The 23,082-nt window shown below is 44.3% G+C and overlaps 1 protein-coding gene across 1 annotated transcript; it reads left to right on the forward strand.

The window, feature by feature from the left end:
• The first annotated feature begins 2,561 nt into the window (after positions 1-2,561).
• EXOSC7 (exosome component 7) lies at positions 2,562-21,506 on the forward strand. Its single transcript, XM_054385001.1, has 8 exons — positions 2,562-2,618; positions 4,039-4,140; positions 4,780-4,874; positions 8,415-8,580; positions 13,387-13,457; positions 18,801-18,924; positions 20,602-20,757; positions 21,402-21,506. Exons 1-8 carry the CDS (start codon positions 2,562-2,564, stop codon positions 21,504-21,506), a joined length of 876 nt encoding a protein of 291 aa, XP_054240976.1.
• The last annotated feature ends 1,576 nt before the right edge of the window (positions 21,507-23,082 follow it).

Genomic DNA, 23,082 nt, shown 5'->3' on the forward strand with positions numbered 1-23,082 from the left:
GGGTTCGTGAGGGGAAACGCGGGGTCTGAGAGGGGAAAATAAGCTTTTTTACGTGGTGGTTTTTTTTCACATGGGGAACAAATGGGCTTCACTGCACTCCTCGGAGCCCCAGACAAACTCGGGTATTCTTGCTTCGCAGGTACCAAAATCTTACAGACAGAGCTTATTGCTGCAGGTGTCTCAGAATCATTTAGAAGATGGAATCACTAAAGTTGGAAAAGACCTTTGAGATCATCCAGTCCAACCTTTATTTCTATTTTTTTTAGGGAAATGACAAAAGCTTGTGTCTGTGGGCAGAGGAGTGGTTAAGTTTGGTGGATGCTCTCCATGTCCAGCATTTGCAGTCTCCCCAGGTGCAAATTTTTACATCCCAAGTGGTTCCCTCATGCCTGGTTTTACTTCACCCAATACGTGTCATCTATTTACCATAATGAGATGATAGAAAATTGAATGGTTTGCCCTCAATAAAAATCCAACCCAACAACTGGCATAGTTTTTGGATGATAATCTTCTCTGTTGCCTTGTGGTGGGGAATTTGAATGCCATAGCAAGTGTAATCCCATGGGATGCCAAAGAAGCCAGACCTGGGCTTCTGCCTCTTTTTGAATACTGCTGTCTGTGCATAAACAAGATTTGCAAGAATTTGACTTGCATTAGGTAGACTTCAGGCTGGGATGGCAGATGGCAAGAAAAAAAGAAAAAATAACTAAAAATCATTCTTTCCTTGCACTTGGAACTCAGCTGCTGCAAGCTAAGGCATAAAGCGGGCAGGACTGGGAGCCAAATGTCATCTCAGTGGGAATCACGGGGCAGGTCTGCAATGACACTTTGTTTCAGATCAGGAATTCGCTGTTACAAGGGAGTTTCTAATTTCTTGCTGTAGCTTGGCTCACACTGTGGAATGCTGTGAGGTCAGATGAAGGATCTGATGGCAGATGATGTTTCAGGGAAAGCATATGAAGGGATGCATGTTCTCTGCACAGACACTGCCTTTGCCTGGTGCTTCTGTGGCCCAGGAAGAAGGTCTGTCCCTGCCCACCTCCTCAGAGCCAGCAGAAGGGTTGAGCTACCTGAGCCTCAGCTCTGTCAAGCTCCACTGCTTGCTCTTCCTGCTGAGAATCATAGAATTTAGGTTGAACAGACCTTCATAATCCTCATGTCCAGCTGTCAACCAACACTTCCAAGTCCACTGCAAATCCATGTCCCTCAGCACATCTACACAGCTTGTAAATCCCACTAGGGATGGTGACTCCACTACTTGCCTGGGCAGCCTGTTTCAGGGCTTGACAACTCTTTTTGTGAAGACATTTTCCCTTATATGCAACCTAAATCTCTCTGGTACGACTTACGGCCATTTCCTCTTATCACTTGTTACTTGGGAGAAGAGATTTGACCCACATCTCACTACAACCTCCCTCCAGTTAGTTGTAAAGTGATGAAATCTCCTGAGTTTCTTTCTGTCCACGCTAAACAACCCCAGCTCCCTCAGCCATTCCTTGTAAGACTTGTTCTCCAGCCCCTTCACCAGCTTGGTTGCCCTTCTCTGGACACACTACAGCACCTCAATATCCTTCTTGTAGTGAAGGGCCAAAAAATGAACAGAGTGTTTGAGGTGCAGGCTCACTGGATGAGCTTTGGCAGTGTGCTGTGTAAGCCAAGGTGCATTCTCAAACCAGCGAGCAACAGCCTGCAGAGAGCAACTGTCCAAAAAGAGTATGGCACATTAACCACCCACTGATATGAAACTGTCAATTAAGGCTGTCAACAAAACCCCAAAACAACCAAACACCTTATTGTTTTAATGTATATCATGAGTTTTTAATTTTTCACAGCGTGGTCAGTAATTTGAATGTGCTGCCCAGGGAGGTGGTAGAGTTAGCAACCCTGGATGTGTTTAAAGGTCATTTAGACATGGTGCTTGGAGATATGGTTTAGGGGTGAACTTTGTAGAGTTATTGGTTGGACTTGGTGATCCTGAGGGTCTTTTCCAGCCTGAATGTTTCTGTGATTCTGTGACATACCCCATGCTACTTTCCCAGGGATATCTTACACAGGACCAACGGCGCTCTCCTAATGAGCACAGTTGGTTTCCAATTCCCTGCTTCTGCACCTCACCGGCCCTTTCTCCGAGGTAAAAACCTCTTCATTTCCCCATTTTTCTTGCGGGGTTTACTACTACGTGAGCCATTGAGTATTTGCAGAGCTTCCTGCAGGAGATTTTACCTTGGCAGAGAGCAGGCAGAGTGGTTTACCCTGAGCTGTCAGCTGGATGGAGGAGGAGGCGGTTTCCAGGACGTGAGGTGCTCAGCGGGCACCACGTCCAGGGCGCTGCGTCTGCACCCATGTAACGCTTCAGTGCCAGGGTAACGTCTGCACACCCTGCTTTGCCTGTAAAGCAGAGGAGACATCGGCATCAAGCTGCCGCTTACGGCCAGGCGACCGCTTTCCCGCCTCGGGCGCGGGGCAGCGGGCACGCGCAGCCTCGCTGCCCTCCTCGGAAGCGGCGGCGCGCGGGCGCCGGAAGGGGACGAGCGCGGGAAGCGCGGTGCCTTCCGGTGACTATGGCGTCCGTGGTGCTGAGTGAGGCGGAGAAGGTTTACATCGTGCATGGCGTCCAGGTAGCGGTGGCAGGTTTTGCTAGCCGGCGGCGAGCGGCGTGGAGGCTGCGGCCTCCGTCCCGGGGAGTGGGAAGGCGTCCGGGCCAGCTCGGCCCGGCTGTGCCTGTGGCCCGTGGTAGCGTTGTATTATGAGCCTTGGGGCAGGGCCCATTCCCGTTCCTCCAGGATCGGTCCCGCGAGCAGGTGTGGAGTAGTAACGAGTTCTGGTGTGGCCTTCGGGAGGAGGGAGGGAGCTTTCCGTTGCCTGGTGTCGGGGGGGGGCGGGGCGCGGAAATCTCTGGGGTAATAACACCCAAGTACACTGAGAACACAGAAAAGGCTGAGAGCAGGACGTGGATGTGTTTTGTTGTTGTGTTTTGTTTTGGTTTTTCAATTCTTGTCCTCCTCTTTCCTTGCTCTTTCTCAAGATTTTGCTGTTGCATAGAGATTTAGCCAATCGCTAAGCTAAGAAACAGTGAGTAGACAAAGGAGGCATAAGATCACAGAATGATTTGGATTGGAAGGGGCCTTTACAGATCATCCAGTCCAACCCTGCTTGCAGTAAGCACAGACATCTTCAACTAGATCAGGGTTTTCAGAGCTCCATCCAACTTGACCTGGAATGTTTCCAGGGATGGAGCATCTACCACCTCTCTGGGCAACCTGGGCCAGTGTTTCATCACACTCACTGTAAAAAGCTTCTTCATTAGATCTAGTCTAAATCTCCCCTCTTGTAGTTTAGAACCATCACCCCTTGTACTGTCACAACAGGCCTTGCTAAAAAGTCTGTCCCCATCTATCTTACAGCCCTCTTCAGGCTGCGGTAAGGTTTTTCTGGAGCTTCTCTTCTCCAGGCTGAACAACCCCAACTCTCTCAGCTTTTCCTCAGGAATAGTGAAGGATGTGTGAAGGAAACAGCCAAAGTTGAAAGGACTGTGGTTTGTGCAAAGTACAGAAACTGTATTTTAGTGCACACACACTTATTTTTGTGGGGACAAGCTGTAAGATGAAAGCATTTGGGAGGCTGATTTATTTTATTTGTCTGCTGGGTCCTAATTACATGGATAAAAGTGCAGAATTTGAGTGTCCCAAGAAAAGGCACATTACATGCTAGGTAATGTGCCTTTTAAAGGCAAGATGATTACTCTTTTGCAGTCTTTCTTTTGGAATTGGAGTGGCTTAGTGCAGGAGTTCATGCCTGCTTGCAGAGAGCTTGTTGCAAGCTCCAGATAAATGAGGGACAAATGGAAAAGTACAGTGCATTCTGCTGTACTCTTTGGTGAAAGTTAGAGGTGGAACTATGAACTGCTGCTTTTATAATTTTCACATGCTCTGTTTGACATCGAAAAAAAGAAACTTTAAAATCGCTGTTTCTTTCCCCCACACACACACTTTTCATTACTGATTCCCTTAAGCACAATATATTGCTTGTCATATTTAGGAGGACCTTCGTGTCGATGGTCGTGGCTGTGAAGACTACAGATGTGCAGAAGTAGAAACAGATGTCGTGTCAAACACAAGTGGATCTGCGAGAGTGAGGCTGGTAGGTAAATTTCTTCTTGTACTGTGCTGATTAAATTTCTGGTTTATGACTAGTTATAAGCTATGCTGAGGCTAATTGTACAGGGGTTTGCATGTGTGTACAGCACTAACTGAAGCTATGGCTTAAGGAAATAAGGACAGCATACATAATTCATTCAGGCTGGTTTAACCTGCTTGAACTAGAGTATAGTGAAGTACCTGGACAGCCTTCTGTCTGAACTAATCTAACATCTCATCTTGAAAACGGATGGAATAAAAATAATTCTGTTCCTTTAGAATGAAGCAAAACTCCTGGCATGTATTCATTATGAAGAAGATAAATTTATTGTGCAGTATATACAGGTGCTGCAGACATAATGGCTTCCAGAACCAAAATGATAGCAGTAGTCATGGATATTAAGAGTGTCTTTTTAACCTAGAGAAAGCTAATATGTATGGTAATTATTTGAAGAGTCTTCTTAGGCTTAATATGGTCCTTCTAAAGCCCTTTCTTGATCCTTTCTTGATTAAACTAACATTGGTTTAAGTTCACCCTGATAGAATGCTCAGTGCAGATAACTGTCTTACTGTAGGCATTTAAAAGCTATGAGTGGTTCTGTGACTCTCATTCCAGTTGTGCAATATGTCTTTCTTTCAACAGGGACACACTGATATCTTGGTTGGTGTAAAAGCTGAAATGGGGACGCCCAAGTTAGAGAAACCAGATGAAGGTTACCTGGAATTCTTTGTTGACTGGTTAGTATGCTAGAAGAGAAGGAACTTAGATCCACTATTTGGAATAATTCACTAATCAGATCTTACCATTCTTGTGAAGTTTATATCTGTCTTAGTGTTTGTGTCTCTGTCATGTTCTGCAGCCTTGTCTAAGACTGCCTCTATACATCATGATGTATCACTTAATCATGGAAAGAGACTTAGGGTTTGTAGAGGGAAGGACTCACCAATGAATTAATGGTTTGTCTGTGGTTATTGTGCAGAACATATCATGCAGGAAGATGATCTTCTCAAATGTGGCTCTGCTGTTAGAGGAGCTCTGAGCTTGACTGCTTTATAAATATCCTAAATAGTACCTGCTTTGTTCTGGTGTGTTCTGTGTGAAGAAAGTCCACTGGCAGAAGGGACATTTCCTTAAGGAAACCAGTGGTCTGTGGGGATGTTGCAGTTCTGGACACTTTTTTGTGTGTAAATAGACATTAGAAGAGCTTCATCTCATTCCTGTTGTGTTGAATATTCTAATTGTTTATCTCTGCTTCATAAGAAGATGGGCTGCAGATGTGCAGCAATATTGTTAAGAGAGGTCTTGTCAGTTCTAGAAGCAGGTAATCCTTGCTTTCTGTGACAACACAGACCAAAAGCTTACATTTCCCAGAAGGGCAGTCACTTCTCACATGCTTGTGCCACCAGGGAAAGGTGATTTCTAGCCTCCAGAAAGATCCAAAAGACAAAATGTGAGGTAGGAGGCAGCTTGTTCTCTGTAAAGGGAAGTGAGATGCTGGCAGTACTCTGATGCTTTTCCAGGCTGCCACTGGGTGGTAGGAGCTGAGTGCAGTTTGATACACACCATCTCCTGGTGAGCTTTCTGTCTGTAATGCCTGGCTTTGATGTTGTTGGAACTAATAATAAAATCTCAGACTTCAGTATTTGCTTTATTAAAATGCTTATTTCCTGAAACTTTGGTGGCTTCTTGTGCTGCTGAAAATAATCACTCGCTGGATCATGTATTCCCTGCCCTAAAATTCCATTTCCCTTTGTTCTGCTCTGAGTCCTTAACCTACAATCTGAGAAGCACATTTACTCCCAATTTGAGACAGACTTCCATGTGAGTCTCTGGAAAGGATGGTTTGTAGGGCACTGATTTGTGATACTAGAAATGAGTTACAATCAAACAAGTCCATGTCTTATGTGATGTCCTCACTGCCCATCAGCACTGGTGAAGGCAGTCATCCTGGCCATTGATGCTGGAAGACTGCTGGGTGTGTTTTGCTCATGTTTGAACTTAGGGGCTGTTCTAGTACTGTCTTGTTAGTTTGTTTTATTTTGTTTGTGTTTTTTTTCCTGTTTTTTGACTGAGGCAAACCAGCTTGATTGCTACGCAAGTGACACTGAAATGGTCAGGAGCAGAAATTCTGTGCTCCACCTGGCCACTACTGAAGTTCTTTCTCTGCTCCCTAAAAGATGGGGTTTTTTTTTGGCATTTTCTCTTACTAGTATGCCAGACAAATTCTAGTCAGTGTGTGTGAGCATTAGGTGGCACCATTTGCCATGCAATGTCTGTTAACAACACCCTTCTCACTTCTTTATTTCACTTCGATTGTGAGGAACTGAAGTGTTAAACCAATAATGGAATCAAGATCTAGTGAAACTCACAGTTATATTCTGAGCCCTATGCTCTTCCTGCTTGCAAGTCAAAGGAGGTAGCCATTTATAATTAATAGATGAAACTTTGTGTTTAGAAATAATAATGAGGCATAGATTGAGGTCTGTATCATTCTTTTGAGCTTATCATAGAAAGCCTAATGCTTGTGTAACAATGCTTCAGACATAAAGATGTACTTAAGTTGCATGAAAACTGCTTCATGGATAAGTGCTTGTTCAATACAACCTGCAGACCTAATCTAGCAGGCTTCCAGAATTAAGTTTTGCTTAAATATGGTCCTGCCTTACAAAATAGGTGTCTGATATGAGCACAACTATGAATAACACTCTGTGTCACACTTGTAGTGCTTATTCATGTGTCAAATGCAATCTGGAAGCATAGATCCCTTTATTCTTTTTAAACTGTCTATAGTGCTATCTGTTTGTAGAGGTAGCAAATAACTTCTATGAAATCCAGTAGCTCTTCCTGGCATTCTGAGTTTTCATCAGTTCTGCAAAAGAATAAGTTGGGGGAATGAGTGTGAGGTGATTTGTATAGGTAAGAATAATCACAGGTAATTATGTGTAAGCTTGCAGGCTCCACACTGTCTCATTGATACAGCTCCCTTGGTGGTTTAAGTCATACCTAGGTAATGTGGAGCTGTAGTTGCTTGGGTTTTTTTAAGGTAAAGAGATTATATTCCAAGACCTGGTTTTTGCTGTATGTTTGTGTTTGTGCATGTTGGAAGAGCGTAAGAGTTTGTATCACCACATACACACAAAGCATCCATGAGAAATTTGTGCTGGGAGGTACCCAAACAGGAGAGCACAAGGCTTTGTGATTATGGATTCTGATAATATTGAAACTACTTCTGTGGAACCCCCTCCTTTCCTATGTGCTGTAATGAGAAATTCATGTCTGACCTTTAAAAACAGGATCTGCAATGTGTGCCATGAGTCCACAGCCTGAGAATGCTCTTGCCCTTTCTGTAAACCAGAGGCTGGGTTCAGAATATTTTTTTGCTCTTTTGCTGTATATGCAACTCTGGATATTCCTGCTCTTGTGATTTGGAGGTGGTAGTGGTTGGTTGATTTTTATTATTTTGTGTGTGGGTTGTTGGTTTATTTGTTTTCTGTGGGTTTTCTTTTTGGTTGGTTTTTATTATTTTATTTTTAAGTCCTGTTTTCTTTTATCGTTGGAATGTTGTTTTTAGCTGTGTACAAAGCCTCAGCACCTAAGGACTTGCATGACTGCTCATAAACAAAGTTTGTTGTGCTGGAATCAGGGAAGTAAAGACCGTATGCTTCTGTCAGATCCCTTCTGGAAAAAATGTTCTTTAGTTGTTGCTCTCCATAAGCTGCTGCTGTAACTAATGAGCTGCTTGATAGTTGAGAGCACACTCAGTACAAAAATGACCAATTAAGGTCAGGCAGAGATGCCACTTAAAAAAAAATGCATATTCCACTTGACACATCATCACATCTTTCTCTCTTAGCCACTCTCTTGTCTTGCTTACTTAACTTTCAACTCTACCAAGCTATCTTGTTAGCTGTTCTGAAGTTAGTGCAGATTTCTCTCTTTTTTTTTTAAATTTTTATTTCTGAAAGGGTTGAGGTGCTGGAAGATAAGAGTGCTTAATCCCTGAGAGAATTCGCCACCTTTAATATTGTAGTGTGGGAACTGAATATAGTTGTGGAGTTTAATTTGTATCAGAGCTTGTAGCAAAATCTAGGAGTATGGTCTGCTCTGGGACATTTCCTCGTGCAAAATGGAAAGCAGTCTGTGACAGAAAGGATGCTTAGTCATGGACAAATAAATCCTTAGATATTTCTAATGCTTTATGTTTGAGAGATGTTCTTTGGGTATTGGTTGCTTCGTAACTGAAAGTTCTGTTGTGGTTTTTTTTTTTCTTTATCTAGTTCTGCAAATGCTACTCCTGAATTTGAAGGCCGGGGAGGAGAAGAACTTGGCTCAGAGATAGCAAATACACTCAGCAGAGTATTCAGCAGCGAGAGCACTGTAGACTTGAAATCCCTTTGTATTAATCCCAGGGAGCACTGCTGGGTTCTCTATGTTGATGTGCTGGTAAGTAAGAAAATGAAAACTAAGGTTCAGGGAGGTTTTTCAAGATCCTGGCTGACTTAGAGTTGCCATCTGTATTTCCAAAGGAAAAAAAAGCCTTCTCATAATGTGGTATAATGCTGCACAGCACAGAGGGCTATTTTCTTGTGAATCTGCCTGTAACAGTTAATCACAGAATGGCTCAGGTTGGAAGGGCCTCAGAAATCCCCCTTGTGCTGTCTCTAGACAACTTCAGGAAAAGTCCCTCTGCAGCCTTCCTGTAGGATCCCTTCAGGTATTGGAAGGCAGCTCTAAGGTCCCCCTGGAGTTTTCTCTTCTCTATGCTGAACAACCCCAGCTCCCTCAGCCTATCTTCATAGCATCACTTGGATCATCTTCTCCAGGTTGTTCTTCCTACTCTTGATGCTGCTCCAGCCCTTGGATCAATCCTTCCAGCTTGCTCTTCCTACCCTTCGTGCTGCTGCACTGCAGAGCTAATAAACCACCAATACTCCAAATCTGCCTCAGATAAAAGTTGGTGATGTTACACTGACAAGGAAATTGCTGCTGAAGACGACTGAATGTTTTCCCAAGCTAGGCACAACAGCAAGTGTATCATTGTGATGGATGTAAGTCAGCATGTGTCTGTGTTAGCTCTCACAGAGCTGTTCTACCTCTGTGCTATTAGCATTGATTCATTAAAGTGAAACAGAAGCTTTGCTGGCAAAACTTAGGTTTGGCCTAGGCACTTTTTCATGGAAGTTGTAGGCATGTATTGAACGTGGCAAAGAAACTGAACATTTGTTCTCATTAAAAAGAGGAAAGTGGAGTTTTTGCTTGCAAACCTTGTGCATGCAGCAGCTCAGTTCCCACAGTGTGCTGCGTTTAAAACGCTGCCTTGTCGGAATTTAACAGAAGTCTGCAAACCAGACTCCTCAGCCTTACCTCCAGTTCTTACTGGTCGAAAGTTGAGTTTCTACTTGCCAAATTTCTAACTGAAAATACCTTGAGGGATCTTACTCATAGGAATCCATTAGAGCCTGTGGAATGATTTGCAAAATGTTAGGCTGTATTGCAACAAAAAATAAATTAAATACAGAATTTTGTTAAATGAAGCAGGAACATTGAGACTGAGACCTGAATAAATGTGAAAATGAGTCCATTAGCTGTTCAAAAAGCAGTAGCAGTAGGCTAATTATAGTAGATTAGGGTACATAATGTGACTTCCATCTGCATGCAGAATGAGCAAATAGGTACCACTGCTGAGTGCTTTACCAGCCCTAGCCTCTGCCTTACTGCAGCTTGGCACAGTTCGTGGAGAAGGAGATGTTAGTTCTGACAAATCACACTGGGGCCTTCAGTGACTGGGTAATTACAAGCAGAGGTACAGATGATTAAATGCTGTGCTTATTTAAGCTATGTACTGCTTAACACTGCATAAACATTGCAAAAATTCAAATCATTCATAAAGTTGACTGCGGCAGAAGTCATTCTGTAGAACTCTTGTGTGAGATGTAACTGGTCATGATCTGCTTCTTCCTGCGCAGTTGTGTTGACTGCCCCACAGCTACAGAGAAAAATAGCTTTGTTTTTATTCTACTGTATCAGAGTTATGAACATCCAGACCTGTGTTATGTGATGGATTTTATATTCAGCTTTATTTACAGTGCCAATAAAGAACTTGTTGTAGCTTTATAACTGGGACTCTAAACTTGATGAGTCTTTTTAATGTGGTGTTCTGTAGGGATTTTGTGTGTGAGCCATTGAAGAGCTGCTGAGGTAGCTGTAACAGGATACTGTTCACATCTGTGTCTTAATTCTCTTCCCATCCCTTTTTTTTTGACTTCCTTCCACCTCAGGCATCAGGACAGGCTGAGGGAGCTGGAGTTTTTCAGACTCTAGGGGGACCTTAGGGTTGCCTTCCATTAGCTGAAGGGATCCTACAGGAAGGCTGCAGAGGGACTTTTCCTGAGGGTGTCTAGAGACAGGACAAGGAGGAATGGTTTGAACCTGAGGGAGAGCAGGGTTGGACTGGAGCTTAGGAAGAAGTTCTTCAGTAGGAGGGTGGTGAGACTCTGGAATAGGCTGCCCAGGGAGGTCATGGCTGCCTCCACCCTGGGGGTGTTGAAGGCCAGGTTGGATGAGGCTTTGAGCAGCTGAGTCTAGTTGAGAGGTGTCCCTGCTGGTGGTGGGGAGGTTGGAGGAGATGATTTCTGAGGCCCCTTCCAACCTGAGCCATTCTGTGATTCTATTTGTACTATTTCCTTTTCTAAGCAGAAGACCTGGATATCACTTGATAGTTTATACTTGATGTAGGTTGATACCTACAGATTTTGCTGAAGCTGCTCTTGCTGAGTCAATCCTATAGAATTCTATTTTCATAGTACATGGTGGAAGTATGACACTTGTGGTCATGTAAGTTACAAGCTGTATTGTTCCTCATTTGGAGGCAGATTCTAAGTATAAGAACAGTGCTTTTACTGAGATGTTTCCTCAAATGTTCAAATGTTGTTTTCCTTCCTGGAAATTGTTTGTGTTGGTCTTTGTGTTGCATAGTTCAGTTGGAGGGAAAATAAGCCTTAAATCTGTCATAAGCCTGAAAATACTGCTGGTGCCTTGTGGTGGGAAGGGACTTGTTTTCAGATTTCTTATTGCAAAAGACAAAAGCCCAGAAAGCATGTTACAAACCTGGGGACACTCCATTGCTGTGCAGTCCAGCCGCCTGCACCTTGATTGAAGCCTCCATACTTGGCTCCTGTAAGCAAACAGAAGTTGAGATGTGCAACCTCAAAACAGAAAATGTATTTTGCAGTCCTGCAGCTTGGCAACTGAAAACAGCTCTTGAGTGTTTTCTGTTGTCAGTGTACTCAGGAGGTGCTGGATTGTGTGCATTCAGATTAGAAAGAAAATCACTTCAGCTATGTACACCACGAAGATGCAAACATATGGGAAAGTCCCTGGTGTCAGAAATAAGCTTTTAAGCCTTTTTGAGGAGCTATCGGTACCTGAGCAGCCTCCTCTATATAATTTGCCTCAACATGCTGCTGTGCTGAGCAAGGAGAATCAGTGTGTGCAATCTCTTCCTTCCCTACCCAACCACAGTGTTCTGGGAAGGGGGGTGCTTTAGGGTCTGTGGAAACTAGCAATTCACTACTGAGCATCCCTCAGAATTTCCTTATGTTTTCTATTCTCCCCTGTGTTGGAAATAACAGGAATCTACTTCTTTGAATAAGGCAAAGTCTACAATGTTTTCTCTTTTTTTTTCCTCTGCCCAAATAACTCATTTGCATATCAGGAAATTAAAAGCAGTTCTTTCCAAAGACTTCTTTGCTTGCTACAAGTCAGAGTTGCACAGACTTGCTTAGTGCTTAGGAGAAATGAACATAATTAAAAAAGGAAGGGCTGTGAGTAGAAGGTGCTTCAGCTGAGAAGAGAGTGTTCATTTATTTATGGAGGAAGTGTTGTACCCTGCATGTTCTAGGCTCTGTTCCTGGCCTGTAGGCACCACCGTGACACAGATCAAGCTTTAGAGTAGCAGCCTGCACAAGAGCTCTGCAACAGCAGTACAGGCACATCCCACCAGTGTGTTTTAATCACAGAGACATTGTGGGGCTTTTTGTGTTACTCAGCAAAATCCAATCATGGCTGAAAGTGGCAAGTTATCCTCTCTGTATCCAGCAGCTGTGTGCAAAGAAGTAATCTGATCACCACTGTATTTAGCTTTCTATCCCAGCTTTTTGTCCTTCTTTTGACACAATTCATTCCATGTTCATAAAAAGAAATTGCCTTTCCAGAATACCTGATTTATGGTTTGCTCCCAGTGCAGCAGTTGAGCTCCTTCTTAAATAGATTTTGAGGAACAGTCAGTGCAATCAGTGTTGAAAACTTGTTTTGCTCTCCTTGCACAGCATAGATTGATGTAGCAGAGAAGCATCCATATGTTCTCACTGCAGCAGTTTCAGATGTTTCTGGGGCTGTGTGTGTGGTGTTCACAGAACTGGCAGCTCAGAGTGGAGCTTGTCAGAGAACTGACACTATAGACTGTGGCCAAATTCTCCTCTGAGTTGTCTGTCAACCTGTAGAAAGTATCAGTAGTTAGAGGAGCTCTGCCTTTTTATCTAGTGTGCAGTGTTCTTCCATCTGACTGTTCTCCTGAGTTTGATGAGTGGGAAGAACCTAAGCCAGACTTCTTCACACACTCTAATCCATACATTAGTGTTGTCAAGAAGTAACTTTGACATCAGGATTCCCTTAAATCTTTTTCAGCTACAGGAGAAACCTGCTGATGACTCCTTTTCCTTAAAGAACATAGAATAAATCATGATGTGCCTTCACAGCTATCCTTTCTGTAACTAGCTTTCTACACCATATTCTGGGTGGCAGCTTGCATTGCTTCTTTGAACACAAATTCTACTGGTTGGGTTTGTCCAGCTGCCCTTTCAAAAAGACTCCTCTTGGAAATCAAGTGTGGAGAATGCATTGAAGGATGAATATGGGGAGTTTGTAAGAAGTGTTCTGGTTGCAGTCTAGTTCAGAGCCTTAGCACAAGCAGAGCAAGGAAAGCAGTGGTTTCATTCCAGCTCCTGTAATTAAATTATATCACTAGTTTTATTATGAAGTGCATTCACTCTTCTGTGTTGCCTGTGTAATACAGTTAGCTGAAATCTTCCTTTTGTAGCAGATAGGCTTTAAGGACAAATTTGGGCTTTAAAAACCTGTTCATGTTCTTAATTTTGTGCCTTTACAGGTACATTTAAGTGAAATAAAGCCTTGCTTTGAAGGCACCAGCCTGATTTTCTTTCTAAGAGATTCTTTTCTTTTCCTCCCCAGTTACTGGAATGTGGTGGGAACCTCTTTGATGCAATCTCGATCGCAGTGAAGGCAGCTCTCTTTAACACAAGGTAAAGCAAGCACAGCTATTTCCTCTAAGTGGAAGTGGCAGGGGAGGGGGAAGAGCAGTACTACCTCTACTAAGCATTTTTAATGCTTCTGTATTTAAGTAAGAAATACCCTAGTCAACTTGCATTAAGATCTAAGGCAGTCTGTCTGCATGCAGGTGACACAAACTGATGTTGTTTGCATGCAGGTAACACGAACTAATGTTGGTCTCATTCAGTTGCTGATAATCAAGTGTCATGTTATGTTATATCCACAGTCAGGCTCACAAAACAACTTCTGTTCCATGGCCAGGTCCAGAAAACTGTCTTGGCCATGTGGTTTTGTTGCAGGGAGTTGGAGGCCCTTGTGTTGCTGCTTTGTGGGTTTGAAATAGGTCACAGGCTCATAGGTTGGAAGCGACCTCCAAAGATCATCAAGTCCAACCCCCTGCCAGAGCAGGACCATAGAATCCAGCACAGGTCACACAGGAACACATCCAGATGGGTCTTGAAAGTCTCCAGAAAAAGAGACTGCACAACCTCTCTGGACAGCCTGTTCCAGTGCTCTGTGACCCTCGCAGTGAAGAAGTTCCTCCTCATGTTGAGGTGGAACCTCCTGTGCCGGAGTTTCTATCCATTGCCTCTTGTCCTATCACAGGGTGCAGCTGAGCAGAGCCTGTCCCCTCCCTCTTGACCCCCAGCCCTCAGATATTTATAAACATTGATTAAATCCCCTCTCAGTCTTCTCCTCTCCATACTGAACAGCCCCAGGTCTCTCAGCCTCTCCTCACAAGGCAGTGCTCCAGTCCCTCAATCATCCTGGTAGCTCTGTGTTTGAGTCTTTTGAGTAGATTCCTGACCCAGGTATTGACTGATAGGTGATGCTCCTGAATAAGAAGCCCTCTGTGACTACTGTAACTAGTCCTGATGTCTCACTTCTGATATTCTCTCTTAGGAACCATTGGTCTAGAAGCCTTTTCAAAAGGAAGGGGGGAAAATGGTGGTAAGAGATTGGAGGAGGGAAATGATGTCTTCAGAAGAACTGTGCCCCATATGTTTTAATTGAAAGAATGGAAGGACAAGAGCTGATAGAATGAACGATGCAGGTGCTCTCTGTATGTTTTAACGGTAACATTCAACATCTTTGTTTCTGATATTTTTATCTACTTCAGCTATAGGTGAAAGGGAAAACAGAGTTTTGTAGCACCCTTGAGAAAGAAACTAGTGAATGGCCTTGCTTTGCTGAAAACCTTCTGTAGCAAAAGTAGCTGAATGGGTGCAGAGGTTAGACTCTTAGAGGCACAAGTATTTTAAAAGTGGATCTGAAATTGTTCTTCAGCTGGAAATTAGAGATCTGCTGATGTCACTGGCATTAGTTCTAGCTTGTTCATTATGGAATCAGTGCACAGTTCTAGAGCTGGAAAAGTATGTGCAAGGAGAAGAGGAAAACATGCTTTTGAAGACAGGCAGTGAAGTGGGTTGGTTAGAAACACTTCAGAAGGGGCTAAGGGGAGAATCCAGCCAAGGCTCCTGCATATTGCTGAGAGATTTCCCACGTTCATCAGTTTCTCAGCAGTAACTTTTAAGAGGAGGTTGGTTTTGTGGCATTAAGAAACAGTGTCACAAACATAAGTGCTCACAAAGGAGTTGTCAGTAGGCTGAAGGGAAGAAACACCTGTGAGAGCTGCCAGGAGGCAGCAATCAGGCAGTTAAAACAGCTGCTGCTGTGTGGATTGCTTGCAGATCCAGGGCACATACTTTATTTACCAGATAACTAGGGCTTTTTTTCTTATTTCAACCAGAATCCTACTTCTGAACAAAGAGAGAAGATCATAGGAAAAGTAATTTAAATAAAGAAAGAAATCTGTTGCTTTGGGAAAGTGGAAAATGTCAGTGTTCTAATGAGACTGCTTTGGTTTTATTCTCTTGACAGCTGATCAATATATATTCTTCATGCAGCCTTTAGTCAATGGGCAAGCATCAGCAGTCCTCTTGAGGTGTGATATCAAATCAGACACTGGAACAGGTTGCCCAGGGAGGTGGTGGAAGCCTCATCCCTGAAGGTTTTTAAGGCCTGGCTAGATGTGGCTCTGATCCAGATCAACCTGCTCTAGTGTGAGGTGTCCCTGCCCATGGCAGGGGGGTTGGAACTAGATGATCCTTGAGGTCCCTTCCAACCCTGACAGTTCTGTGATTCTAATATATGACATCATGCAGAGCCTGTTGGTGTTTTTTGCCTGTGAAAACCCTGTCTGTAGGTTTGAGCAGGGAATGCTACTATGTCTGGCCTCATACAAGCTCAGAGAGTCAAGAGGTGAAATTCCAAGTGAAAACCTGTTGTCCTCATTCGCTCTTTTACTCCCTTTCCTTTGCTGGCTGCTCGGTTTTCTCTGGATCAACATGAGGTTGCTTAGGGCAGCTGCCTGCTCTCCCTACATGCTACTGTCCAAGCAAGACAAGATGGCAGTTTGAAGATCACTTCAGATTAAGTGTTCTGAACTTCACTTGGCATGTGTCCCTCTCTCTGAGTCTTGCTTGCATTTTATAATCTGTTTACAACCAGGGTTTTCTTACAAGTGTTTTCAGATCTTCATCAGCCTGAGCAGGGGAGCTCAAGCTGCTGGTTTTTCTTTGAAACTACAAATTTTTAGCTATTCAGATAGGCATGAAAACCTCAGCTTCAACCTTAAAGCCTGATTTGTACCATTTTTATAATAGCTGTGGACACATTTTTCTTTAGAGCTAAGAAAATCCACGATTGTAACTAAGAATTTTACACAAGAACTGTGGGATTTAGATCTTTTGTGTGTCTGACCTGACTCAGAGCTTCCCCTTCAGGCCTGGAACAATGACAACAGGACTGCTTTAGGGGGAACATTTTCTCCTCAGAGTTTGGTATTGTTTGCTGTGTTCCAAAAACTGTATCAACATCACATGCAGAAGCAGCAGATAGCAAACTCCTTATCTGTGTCTCCACAGTGTTTAAGGCTGGATTTATCCATGATAGAAGTAAATATTGCAGAATGTCCAAGTAGCTGCTCTCTCCGGACTCGACTTGAGCCTGTGGAATGCCTGTGCTTGCAACCAAGGCAACAGGAGCTGGGCAAGTCAGAAAACTACAGAGTTTGTAACACAGCAGCCTTGCAGATGTGGATGCTTTGTGCTGGGCAGCGTGGCAGAGGCAGAACTGATGCCTGCTTGCATCAGTTTGTGAGCTCTGGGTCTGTAGCATGCAGAAAAAAAGACAGCATTGTTCCTTAGGTGATTAAGTACTGCTGGGCAGATTTCTGCCCTGATTAGTTGCAGGAATCAGAACAGGAAACTCAAAGTTGCAAAGTCAACATGTCTGGCTGGTTCTTAGGCTGAGAGAAGAGAGCTCTGGTTTTCTGGCAGCATTTTTTTGCTCCACTCTCTACCTGGTTTTGGTGTGTATAGCTCCTTTTTGTGCAACTCTGCTGCTTGTGTCTCATCAGCTGTCTTTTTGCCCCTGCAGCAGTTGTCATTTGTACCTCTCTCATCTGTTCTTGGCCAAATCAGCTGCTTGCAGGCGTTTTGCAGGTATTCATTCTGGCAGCTTTGTCTTGCAGACCAAACACTGCTCTGGTTTCATAGCTATTTTAGGATGAACTTCAAAATTGCTTAATCTCACAGATTTTCTTGACATCTTCCTTTTTTAAACACAGCTCTGGCACATGCACTTCTTGTCTAGGCTGTTGTCCAGCATTGTCCATTGTCCTGTGTTGCTCGAGGATTAGTCACCTTGGGACTTTATTCCATCACTTTTTAATGGAGTATTTTTAACTTGAAAATAGGTTTTGCATTTTCCAGTGACTTCCAGAGCATTTTGAGTTTCATTTCAGGAACAAGGACGCACTGCAGTTGTTCTGCTTACTGAAAGTTTTAGTTGTTGCTTGGCTCAGGCCAGCCTGTTTTCACTGAAGCAGGGTGAGCTGTTGTGAAGTACTCACCCGTAGGACTCTTCAGCCACAAAGAACTAAACTGCTCTTACAGGGAACAACAACAATCACTTCGTGTTGGTGGTTCACTCCATCAGTCCCTATCCCCTCCTCTTTTAAAAGAGATTTGGAACAGAATGCATAGAAGAATGTAACCTCCAGAGTCTAGTTCTGAAACACAACCCTACTGTAAAAGTACCAGGTTGTGGTTGCATTCCACATGCTTACTGAAGTTAGCTTTCTAGGGACCTCCTGAAGTGGTTGATGTTTTTAAGTGCAAGTGTGTAGAAGTGAGAGTAAAGTGGTTGAGCTGTGTGTAGGTTTTACTAGCCAGGAAAGCAAAGTCCCTCTGGTCAGCATTCTGTCCTGGTGGGCACCTGGGTATAAACCTGAATATACGTGAGGGTATGTAAGGTGCTGACACTCTTGATGGCTTGAGATAACATCTCCTAAATTGTTTTAAATTACTTGGTTCGTTATGCTAAGAAAACTACTTTGAATCATCTCATAAAGCTCCCATTAAATGGGTATCACAAATACAACAGATGTGAGTAAGGTGCCTTATTCCCAGCTGTGAATGATGAGCCAGACAGGAGCCTGTCTGTGATTCACAGTTGAGAAGAAGGCATCTCTTGGGTTTCTGCATGGCTTTTCATCCCTGGTCAGTGCTGTTGTTTCTGTCTGTCCTGAGAACAGGAGTCTTCTGGCTTCTTAATGGATGAGAATATCTTGCCAATCTTCCCATCTTGCTTAAGAGAAAGGATTTTACTGATCTCATCTTCCCTTTACCACAAGCCTCCATGGTTAGTGTCCTTCTTTCCCAATAGTTAGTGCCGTTTGTTCCCCAACACTGTCACCACTTGTGTTTGCTACCTGAGTCACAGCTCTGCCAAGAAATGCAATTGCTGTGATTTTGACAAGGTTATTGGTGTCAGCAAGGTGGGGAGACACAGAAGATCTGGGTAATTTCTCTTCTGGACATCCAGGCAGATGTTCAAGTCATTGTTCAGAACTGATTAGTGCAAGTACCTGAGGAATCCCTCCCTATATATTAGTGTGGAAACCATTAGAATTATGTAAATGTGCTGATCTTAGCCTAGACATCTTCTTATTCCCAGTGTTTTCTTCCTAGTCTCAGTAAGTGAGTTGTTGTGCTTTGATAACATTCTGGATTGAAGGCCCTCAGCAACCTGGTCTAGTGGGAGGTGTCCCTGCCCATGGCAGAGAGGTTGGAACTAGATGGTCTCTAAGGTCCTTTCCAGCCCAAACCATTCTGTGATTCTGGTTTTTTTTTTTTTCCCCTAAATATTTAGCCTCATGTAGAGGAAGGTACCTGTCCTGGAGTTGAGCCTGTATGACAGCTGTTTCTTACCTGTGCTGGCAGTGATTTTTGCACCTCCTGTCTCCACAGGATCCCCAAAGTGCGTGTTCTGGAGGACGAGGAGGGCTCCAAAGAGATTGAGCTGTCTGATGACCCTTACGACTGCATACGCCTCAACGTGGACAATGTGCCCTGCATTGTCACCCTCAACAAGGTAAGCCTGGCACACTTCTGCCCTCCTGCCTAGACACTGTGGTTTGGTAGCTTCACCTGATGCTCTTCGTGAGGTTCAGCAAGGCACAGGGCAAGGTCCTGCATCTGGGTCAGGCCAAACCTAGGCACAAATCCAGGCTGGGTGCAGAGGGGTTGAGAGCAGCTCTGAAGAAAGAGAGTTGGGAGTGCTGATTGCCGAGAAGCTCCCCATGAGCCAGCAGTGCCCAAAGGCAGCCATGGGCTGGGCTGCATCCAGAGGAATGTGGCCAACAGGGCAACAGAGAGGATTCTGCCCCTTGATTCTGCTCTTCTGAGACCCCACCTCCAATAGTGCCTCCAGTTCTGGTGTCCAGGAAGGCTGCAGAGGGCCTTTTCCTAAGGGTGTCTACAGACAGGACAAGGGGGAATAGCTTGAAGCCAAGGGAGAGCAGGGTTAGATTGGAGTTTAGGAAGAAGTCCTTCAGTAGGAGGGTGGTGAGACTGGACTAGGCTTCCCAGGGAGGTTGTGGCTGCCTCCTCCCTGAGGGTGTTGAAGGACAGGTTGGATGAGGCCTCTGACTTGCAGGTTTTTACTTGATGCATTCTTAAAATACATCTTCTTGCACACCAAAAATTGGTTTATTATTTTTCATCTACTCCTTGTTGAACGTGCACAGCAGGAAGTACTGCAGTATGTTAAAACAAATGCTCATTGTTGTGAAGTGCAGAGGCTGTGTGACATGTCTGGAAGAGCACAATGAGTGCCTGTTGCTGGGGACAGATCTCTGGTTTAATGGGTGCACAGACTGTCCTCTCAGACAAGGGTTTGTGTTCCTTTTGCACACAGAGCACATAGCTGATATGGCTGTTCTGCTGGGTGCTCCATTTTCCATTTGCTTAGTTACCTGTCAAGTCAGTCTCTGATCACTACCACAGCATCACAGAATGTTAGGGGTTGGAAGGGACCACCAGACATGATCCAGCCCAACCCCCTTGCCAAAGGAGGATCACCTAGGGCAGGTCAGACAGGAACACATCCAGGTGGGTTTTGAAAGTCTCCAGAGAATGAGACTTCACAACCTCTCTGGGCAGCCTGTTCCAGGGCTCCAGCACCCTCACCATGAAGTGTTTCCTCATTTTGAGGTGGCACCTCCTGTGTTCCAGCTTGTACCTGTTGTTCCTTGGCCTGTCACTGGGCACCACTGAAAAGAGCCTGGCACCTTTATCCTGATCCCCATCCCTCAGATATTTATAGATATTGATCAGATCCCCTCTCAGCCTTCTCCTCTCTGTCTTTTTTCATAGCAGACACATTCAAGCCCCCAGTCATCCTCACAGCTCTCTGTTGGTCTCTCCCTCTCCCTAGAATTGGGGAGCCCAAAACTGGATACAGTATTCTGGGTGTGGTTTCAGCAGGGCACAGTAGAGGTGGAGGAGAACCTTCCTAGACCTGCTGGCCACACTTTTCTTAATGCACCCCAGGGTGCTGTTGGCTCTCCTGGCCACAGGGGCACATTGCTGTCCCATGGAGAACCTAGAACCTGTCTGCTAGGACTCCCAGGGTCTCTCTCCATGGAGCTGCTTTCCAGCAGGATGACAGGAGGCTGTAGATAACTGAGGTACCACTGCACTTTAACTTCCAATGAAGAGCTTAGACAACAGCAAACTAATCCATGATCACTTTGTCACTACCTTACAGATTGGGTATAGGCATGTGGTAGATGCCACCCTTCAGGAAGAAGCCTGTTCCCTGGCCAGCCTGCTGATTTCTGTGACCAGTAAAGGTGCCCTCACTTCTGTGAAGAAAATGGGGAAGGGCAGCCTGGATCCTGAGAGCATTTTTGAAATGATGGAGGTGAGGAGTTCTGAGCAGGTACTCAAACTGCTGCATGATGCTTGATGGACTGGAACCTGTCTATATGAAAAGCTGCAATAAGGGCTTAGGGAGCAGAGTTGTTGGTGCTTGTGTTAGGTGCACAAGGGACTTGCTGGAGGTCACAGACAATTCCTTTTGGAACAGCCTCTGACATAAGTGGAAATTACCTAAAACTTTCAAATGCCTGAAATGTGTGGCATTCAGATTCATTTCAGTCAGCTACTTCACAGCTGTCAGACTTTACAGCTTGAGGTGATAAACTCTGAAAATCTTTTTAAAGAACATGCTCCCTCTCTCATTTTTTTCCCTTAAATACTGAAAGAGCCAAACGTCTAGCATGGTGAAGAAGTAGAGATGGTGCTTAGGGTTGCTCCTCCAGAGTGTTCTCTTCTAGCAACACTTACTTGTTTTGTGATAACTTTATTGCTCTCATTTCACTGTTGCTTTTCTTTGCTCTTTTCTTGGGTTTCTGACCTGCTCCTACTCCAGGAAAATACAGATATCTGGATGTTGTTCACACCCACTGAAGAATGGTTAAAGGGAGAACATTTGTCACAAGGAGATGTGCTGCACAAGTTGTCTTCCAAATGCCTCAGCTTTGTTTTGCTTTCTTTGCATTGCAGACAGGAAAGAGAGTAGGCAAGTCACTGCACATAGCCCTGCAGAAGATTCTGGATGAAGAAGAGAGTTTGGGGACCTCAAGACAGAAGGTTGGATTTCTAGGCTGAGATTGTATTAAATGTTCCAAACTGTTTTTAATTGGTTGTGCAACCTGGTCTGTTTGTATATAGAAAACCTTTCTCATTCCAGTTCCTTTATCTTGCCTGGGAGGCTTTTATAATGTTCCTAAGCACAAAGAAAGCTGCAGCTGTGTGTGAATAAACAGGTTTTAGATGCTTTCCACATGGGTCACTGTCCACAGCCAGGAAGCACAACAGCAGCAATGGATGCAAGTTCCTGGGAAGTTATGAGGCTGGTTTCAAGGGTGTCTGCTGTAGGTTCCACTGCATTCTGCTTTGATTCCACTTAATTCTGGTTCCACTTCTGCAGCTTACCTGCTGTGTTCTAGAGCATTAATGAGATTGCCAAGTTTGGGGCCTCTTGACATGTGCTTTTGTTTACCAGCCAGCTGAGAACAACACTTGGTAGAAGTCTTGCTTCAGAAATTATCTTACTTTTCTGCCAACAAAATGTGGTTAGATTTTATTGTAAATACAACGTGGGCCCAGGTGTCCAATTCATGTTTTCAAGCATGGTTTCTTTGCTCACTAGAGCTCTGCTACCAGGTACAACAGTGACCTAGCCAAAACCTCTTAGGATGGCTGAGGAGAAGGAGCATAAGCTGTGGCAGAAAAGAAAAGGAGTGTTTGATAATTCAGCTGGAAAAGCCATGGTGGTTGTCAGCAAGGGAGAGAAAGAATGTGGCAGACAAGGGGTGCAGTCAGGTTGTGTCACCAGATCTTCAAAGCAGTGAATTCCCTCCCTGCATCAGCTGGCTTACCCAGCAAAGAGTAAGAGCTGTATATTTGGCAGGATAGGAGAGGCAGCAGATGGAAGAAGCTAAAGGAAAAAGCTGGTTTGGAAGAAGCTGATACTTTAGCTGCAAGTGTTGGAAGAATCATTCTGACCAAACGTTGTGCCAGAGTTACTACAATAATGCAGGGATTGCTTAGCTCTTACTCAAGCAGCACTTTCTGCATTGCCTGCTTTAATTCCCTCATCTCCAATTAAGAACATTCTTCTGACTGGAACATGTCCAGTGGGCAGAAGGGGAAGGGTTTTGCAGAAGTAAAGCTGTTGATATAGGACAAAGCATATCATGGCTCACGCTAATAATCATGATCACATTGAGATATGTGGTGTGTGCTTTAGGTCCCCAGGTCTCTTCAACCAAAAGGGCTAGAGCTCACTCACACAATTATTCACTTCCCTACTGTAATGAGCAGGCAGGTTAAAGAAAGAAAGAGGAAATTAGCCTGCAGAGCTTGCCCAAAATGTTTGTTTGGAAGAGGTGGGATTTTTTTCAGCACCTTAAGTAATGACAAATTAGGGAGGTCAGGAGAGTGCTATCTTGTAATGCAGCCAGGGAGTGACAGTAGATATAGATCACCTTTAACCACTCCCTGGAGTTGTTTGATGTAAGGCAAAGGCTCACTGACTCCAGCTTTGTAGTAGCTGTGATATATCTGCCCAGAAGGCAAATCATATCCTAGGCTGCATCAGGAGGAGTGTGGCCAGCAGGGCAAGAGAGGGCATTCTGTCCCTTGACTCTGCTCTGCTGAGACCCCACATCAAATACTGCCT

The sequence above is a fragment of the Indicator indicator genome, chromosome 11 (genome assembly GCF_027791375.1).
Source record: "Indicator indicator isolate 239-I01 chromosome 11, UM_Iind_1.1, whole genome shotgun sequence".
In the NCBI taxonomy this organism is placed as follows: domain Eukaryota; kingdom Metazoa; phylum Chordata; class Aves; order Piciformes; family Indicatoridae; genus Indicator; species Indicator indicator.